General features: G+C 38.4%; 1 protein-coding gene across 1 annotated transcript; it reads right to left on the reverse strand.

The window, feature by feature from the left end:
- Positions 1-1,288: 1,288 nt before the first annotated feature.
- On the reverse strand, positions 1,289-2,926 carry LOC148947473 (uncharacterized). Its single transcript, XM_089095901.1, has 2 exons — positions 2,496-2,926; positions 1,289-1,814 (listed from the first exon to the last, which is right to left on the reverse strand). Exons 1-2 carry the CDS (start codon positions 2,924-2,926, stop codon positions 1,289-1,291), a joined length of 957 nt encoding a protein of 318 aa, XP_088952027.1.
- Between the last annotated feature and the right edge of the window lie 4,251 nt (positions 2,927-7,177).

Genomic DNA, 7,177 nt, shown 5'->3' on the forward strand with positions numbered 1-7,177 from the left:
TGGAAATTGGAAGGACTTGTGCCCTTTTTAATAGTCGAAAGTGATTGGAAGGCAACTAACACCCCTTACACGGCCACCATTTCAACAAACACATCCAATCAAAATTTTGAGATAGCCATTTTGTTCAACGTAGTTGAGAGATCTAGAAATTATGTGTTTGGGGAGGACACTCCCTCCACAGTCGTCAGGGCAAGAGTTGTAATTTATGCCCTGGGGGCGTGAAAGGTTTTTATTGAAAGTGTTGTCGTAGAAACTTCAAAAAGGGCTCATTCAATTGGAAATTCAAAGGGCTAGTGCCCCTTTTAATTGTCAAAAGTTATTGGAGGGCAACTAACCCCCCTCTCACGCCCACCATTTCCCAAAACACATCCAATCAATTTTTAGATAGCCATTTTGTTCAACGTAGTTGAAAGTTCTGGAAATTAGGTCTTTGAGAATGACAAGCCCCCACAGCCCTGAGGGCGAGGGTTGTAAGTTATGCCCTGGGGGTATATAAGGTTTTTATAGAAAGCGTTGTCGTAAAAACTTCAAAAACGGCTCAATAAATTGGAAATTGAAAGGTCTAGTGCCCTTTTTAATAGTTGAATGGGATTGGAGGGCAACTAGCCCCCCTCTCACGCCCATCATTTCCCCAAACACATGCAATCAAAATTATGGTCCAATTTATGGTTCAAGCAGTGGCGTAAATTCACAAAAATTCTGGGGGTGGCAAACATCAGATTTTTGCCACCTCACGGAAGAAAATTTGCAAATTTCCACTTTTACTTTGTGAGGAAATAACAAAACTATGCTGCTTATATTCTGTTAAAAAAAAAGTAAAAAAAAGAAAAAATATTTGAATTGGTGAAAGTTTCTAAAAAAGTTTCTTGGTGAAAGTAGACTCCTTTTTAGGGAAACAAATTACTTAACAACAAATATTGTGCTGTGAAGGGTCTAAGCCAAAAAAGAAAATTTAGAATTAGGAAATGTCATTTTGTTTTGTTAAGAATTGAATTGAGTGAAGGCCTAGAACAGGGTTTTCTGGCGCGAAGCACAGTGGCGGAAATGAAAAAAAAACCTGGGGCGGGGGAACGTCCATGTCTCAATAGGCAGCCTCAAGTGGGTTGAATTAGCAAAAATCCAAGGGAGGGAGAAATTAAACCAAATTATGCAGTAGCCAACTTAAAATTCTTTAGATAACAAAGTTTAGAAAACAATTCGATATACAAAAATTCAAGGATGTAAACAAAATTAAGCAAATAAATCACAAATTTGTTTGCATCACAAATGAAGTATCCAGAGAGAGCTATTATTCTAATGGGAAACGTCCTTGCTTCAGGGAAGCAAAATTGTTGACGGCAATGTTATAATCTATCGTTTTTGCTTTTTCCGGCTGGGTTGCTATAACTAACAATTCGCTAAGCTGCTCATCAGTCATGGTTGTTCTGAGATATGTCTTAACCCTCTTAAGCGTTGAAAAAAATCTTTCGTTAGAGGCAGTTGAAACGGGGAGCTTCAAAGCAATTTCGAAAGATTCCGAGATGTCAGCAAAGGCGTCTTTGTTCATGTAGAGGTAGGCAAGAGCTTTTGATGGGCATTCTGGTTTCATCCTTTGTAAATAAGATTTTACCAAGGCTATCTCCGACTCAAACTTCAACTCGTTTACTAATAATGTAGGAAAGTCACGTACAAAGTCTTGTATTAGACGTGCGTCCAGGAACTTCGGTGAACTTGGCTGAAACGCTTCTAAGCCTTGGATTACTGAGGAGTTTTCACCAAACCTTTGTCTCAGCTCCGAAGTTACTCGGTCGACTATGAAGCATACAATGTCCAACCTATAAGTTTGAAAAACGTCACGATCCTCTTCTGCTCAATTTCTTGCTCTGTCACCGACAGTCGTCTCAGCATAAAAATCAAAAAGCCCCCTGTTTATAGCAACCGAGCGTCTTGGCTTTTCTAATTGAATTGAGTGCTGCTTGCATAAGATTTTCGTTGCTTCGACCATCTTAAACCAACGCTCTTCAGATCGGAGCTCTAGAGCCTGTTGTTGAACTACTGGAAACAGAGAATTTATGCCTGAAAGGAAGAGGCTCTTGAACTGGAGTTGTCTGGATGCAATATCTATCGGACCAAGGATACTGCTCATTATTTCAAGAATAAGCAAGAATTTGGCATCAATTGTTGCCAGCAACCCAGAAGCTTCAGAACGGTCCTCTGTTGAATTGACTTCATCCGAAATAACCCTTAGTGTTTCGAGAATAGCACCTAAACGTATTCGGATCTTCTGAATTGAGGAAAACCAATAGCACCATCGAGTGTCGGCTAGCCGCTCGAGCTCAATCTTCTTTACTCCGCGTTCTTGTTGGGTTCAAAGGAAAAGTTCGTTACGTGGCGCACTTCGGCTGAGAAAGACATATAATGCCTGAATGCAAGAAAAGAAGTTTCTAACCTCCGGACAAGAAGCTATTGACTGCACAAGCACAAGATTTAGGCGATGGGCGTGACAATGAATATACCTAGCTTGTGGTGCAAATCCTTTAAGAATAGCCTGAACACCATTACATGCGCCGCTCATGACGCTCGCACCATCATAGCATTGAGCCACACAGGTGCTCCAATCCAGTCTGTGCTTTTCAACAAGATCCTTGATTGCATTAGCAAGGGTTGCTACATCTAATTGTTCAAGATGTGCACTTCCGAATTTCTCCTCGCGGATGATAGCATTACTATCAATAAACCGAATAATTAAACCAAGCTGCTCTTTTTTCGACAGATCTTTCGTTTTATCTGCGTAGATTGCCCAATATTTCTTAATGGAGCATCTTGTTTGTTCTCGCAAGAGGTCAACCAGTATGCTTATAAGACTATTTTGGTAGTCGGGACTCAAATAGCTTCCATACCGACGTTTTAGTTTTTGCTGAAGATCCGGGTTTCCCTCTGTCATCATTTCTAGTATTTCTATAAAGTTACCTCGATTGTGTGAGTCGTCGTGTTCATCATGACCTCGAAATGGGAGCCCTTGGCGTGCTAGGGCACATGCCACTTTCGCAAGTGTGACTATATGCAGGCGATTTTCCGCTATGGCTTCCTTCCGATTTGAATAGAGTTGTAGCTATTGACTCAGATGTGCCACACTCAATTGCTTTATATTTGGTCCAGCTGCAATTTGCTTCGTTATGAGCTTCTGAAGCCTCGTGTATTTCAATCCTTTCGAATAGTTTTTTCCAGTTATTCATTCCTGTGTCGACAAACACTACATTATCAGAAACATTTCCATGATTTCTTGTTAAGGAAAAGTGCCGACACCAAAAGCAGTAAATGGCGTCTTCTTTAATAGAATTAAATAAAAAAAAACAAGTTTTTTAAACTGAAAGTAAGGAGCGACATTAAAACCTAAAACGAACAGAAATTATTCCGTATATGAAAGGGGCTTTCCCCTCCTCAACGCCTCGCTCTTTACGCTAAAGTTTTTTATTTTTTTAAAAAATAAAGTTTGAGACAGAGTCAAACTTTAGCGTAAAGAGCGAGGTGTTGAGGAGGGGACAGCCCCTTTCATATACGGAATAATTTCTGTTCGTTTTAAGTTTTGATGTCGCTCCTTACTTTCAGTTTAAAAAACTTGTTTTTTTTTATTTAATTTCTGATCCTTTTATTAGTTAATGCTGCTTTTATTTTGGCTAACCGTCATTGAATAAGTAAACAAAATTTGCATAAAAATTTTACTTTTCTTTTGCTAAATGGATGTCTTTACAAATTAACTTACGTAACTAACTTCTATATTCGTATATTTTTATTCTGGCAAAAAATACAAAGTTGCAGCTTTTTGCAGATATGAGCTTGAAACATATGTAATAGGGTTTGCTGATACGCTGAATCTGACTGTGTGATTTTCATTAAAAGTCTTTCACTTATAGGGGATGTTTCCCCCCTCTTTAAAAAATCGGATAAATATTCTCAGGCTCATCGCCTTTGATGAGTAATACTGAACTTAATAAAATTTATATATTTAAAATCAGTATTATAAACACATTCTTTTGATACAATTATTGACATCGAAATTCTGTTTTTAAAAATTTCGATTACTATTGAGTCGTATCGCTTGTTTTTTATTGTTTTTTATTACGTATATGTTATTACGTATATGAGGGGGTTCTCTCCTAAGTCAATACCACGCTATTTACGTAAAAAGTTAAAGAAAAAATTTGATTCACAAACCCCTGAATCACAAAGGCCGTTTAATTAGAGTAGATAGCTCTTTTGAAAGCACTAAAAAAGACTGTAGCGTAAAGAGTGAGGTATTGACTTGGGGGAGAACCCCCTCACATACGTTATAATTTTTGTTCGTTTTAAGTTCTAATGTTGCTTCTTACTTTCAGTTGAAAAAACTAGTTTTTTTTATTTAATTTCTTATCGTTTTTTAATAATGCTTGGAAATCTGGCGCCCCCTTCATAGAAATGTCCCTTACCCCAAAGAAACATCCTCCACGGAAAGATTCTCCAAAGTAACCCCCTCCTCTAGCCCCCCCCCCTGCAGAAAAAAATCCTTGCTGAAAATGTCTGTATACTTCCCAATAACCAATAAATAATGCTGGCAAGTCCGGCGCCCCCTTCATGGCAATTTCCCTTCCCCCATGAAAACTTCCTTCATGGACAGATCCTCCAACATAACCCCCAACCCACCCTTCCCTCCCACTACGCTGAATATGATGGTGTGATTTTCATCAAGGTTCTATAACTTTTAGGGGGTCTTTCCACCTTTTTTGAAAATCAGCCAAATTTTCTCAGGCACGTAACTTTTGATGGGTAGCACTAAACTTGATGAAAGTTATATATTTGAAATCAGCATTGTAATATGATTCTTTTGATGTATCTATTGGTATCAAACTTCCGTTTTTTAGAGTTTCGGTTACCATTGAGCCGGGTCGCTCCTTACTTACAGTTCGTTACCACGAACTGTTTGATATTCTACCCATGGTTTTTTCTCATAGGCTTTTGCAGAAAAACGGCGACCGTTTGTTTTGGGGTATTCGGCTAGCTTTGGTTGGTTGGGTGACTCCCTTTTATGGTGGTAGATGTCAAGATTGCCCCTCAATATCAAATCCGATGCATCGGCTACACTTCCACCCTAGAAAAAAATTCAGTGCTTTCGCTTTTAAACGTTTTAACTTTATTCAGAGGCCGTTAGCTCTGAAAGAGTTGTTCTCTTAAATAGGTGTCTAGGAGACATAAGGAATAATAGACTTTCTTAGTGAAATATTTCTAGAATTTCCAACGCTCCCCAGCAAAAAATGCTGTTTTCAAGCCATTTACTTCCATTTATGCAGAAGCTTTCGCCACTCTAAACCTTTTTTCCGTCGGTACAGTTTTGGTTTTGTTGTAAAACTTTCGTAGTGCGCGCCCCCCCCCCCAAAAAAAAAGTGATAGTGACGCTCCTGCTTCTAGCTTCTAATTAGCTTTTCTGCTACCGTTTAGTGTTACGTATTGGCATTTTGCCCTTAATAGTTTTCGTTTTTGTTATTTCATGATTAATAACGGGGTGGTCTATTAAATAGGTTGCTTTTTCTCTCATTTATAATAAGAGCTTTATTTCCGCCAAAATTGACGATAGCATACAAATATCTTTCGACTGATCATTTAATACGCTCTAGCATCTTCTGCATGGTTAAGCGCCTCCAAATGCTCAAATTCTCAGTCTTTAGAATTCGGTAAAATAGTCTAAGCTAGTCAACTGAAATTTAAAAGGGTTAAAACATATATATCGTTTTTTGTCAGTTTAACAACGAGTAAAATTTCGTAAATTAAACGATAACATAATCCGAATAAGAAACTTAGCAACTCTATACAAAAATTCTCGTACTTATCTAGCTTATCAGCAAAATCTAGGAGGGCAAGTCGTAAATTTTGTTTTGGATGAAGCACGCTGGGGTGAAGCGAATGCCTCGCAATAACAGCCGATTTAACTTTAAAAAGTAGAATTTTGTCACGAAGCAGCAATTTTTATTTATACTAAAACTGTCAATTCAAATCTATTTTAGCTCTTTTTCATTCCCTTTTGCGCCATACCCAGTTTCTAGGGTGAGAATATAACAAGAGGTATAAATAATGGTGAGCGGCCGCCTAACAAAAATGGCTGGGCCTTAGGAAAGCATTTAATGCCCTTTCATTCTCTTAAGCCCTTCCAAAACTCTTTGCCATAAATTATGTCTGATAAATCAGACTGTAGTCCCTGTAGTCATCTCTGAAGTCCTAGCCTGTCCCCCCCTCCTTGAATGACACCTCTTTATCTATAATTGTTTGTTATATGCTCGGTTATATGATTTTCCCCACAAAATTTGCGATTTATACATTAATCCAAAGTTGTAGCGCGAAATTAAGATCTCACTTCTGTAGGCTAAACTTTAGTTCGCATGGAATTTATTGCATGTAGCAAAGGCTATAAGTCTACCAAAAACAACTAAAACTAAAAATCTACCAAAAACTAAGCTTGAATGATCAAGAGTTTTGAATTGAACCTTTAAACTTCACTCTACGATGAAGCGTGTGTTCTAGTTCTAACGGCGGTAATTGAGGGGAAAGAACGTTCTTGCCCCAGAAGCGCATCCAGAATTTTGTTCGGGGGGGGGGGGGGGGGGTTACTAATTTTTTTTAGGGGGGGGGGTTACATAAAAAACCCAAAAAACGGATACAAAATTTGTTTATGTCCATTTTTGTTACGTTTTTACTAGTCAAACAAACATTTCGGGGGGGGGGGGGGTTCAAACCGGGTAACCTCCCCCTTGATACAGCCTGTCTTGCCCCCTTAGTTTTTTGCTACTGCCTAGGTTTCGAAAAACACCTTTTTTGGGTCATTTCATTGGAAAAGATACTTTTTTCATTAAACAAAATGGGGAAACAACCGAAAGTGCACTTTACGGGAATGTGCTATCAAGTCAAACTTATAAAAAGTGATTAGGTATAAATATAAGCTGTTAAATGAGCCCTTAAACAGCTCTCTTTTGTTACAGTAGCCTTCTAGTTTCTGCTAATCAGTAGGTGATTTACAAAGCCCTGTCTTCATTATGGCTTTTTCAGGGGAAGTCGGCCGAGTAAAAACAGTTTTTTGTTCATCGAAAAACAAACGTTCCTAAAAAACATGTATTGTTTTGTGAAGTAGGATGAACTTCATGTTATAGACTGAAAGTTTTTCGTAGCTGTCAAG

This window comes from Artemia sp. Qi Xiang Cuo, chromosome 10, assembly GCF_049724085.1.
Source record: "Artemia sp. Qi Xiang Cuo chromosome 10, ASM4972408v1, whole genome shotgun sequence".
Taxonomy (NCBI): Eukaryota; Metazoa; Arthropoda; class Branchiopoda; order Anostraca; family Artemiidae; genus Artemia; species Artemia sp. Qi Xiang Cuo.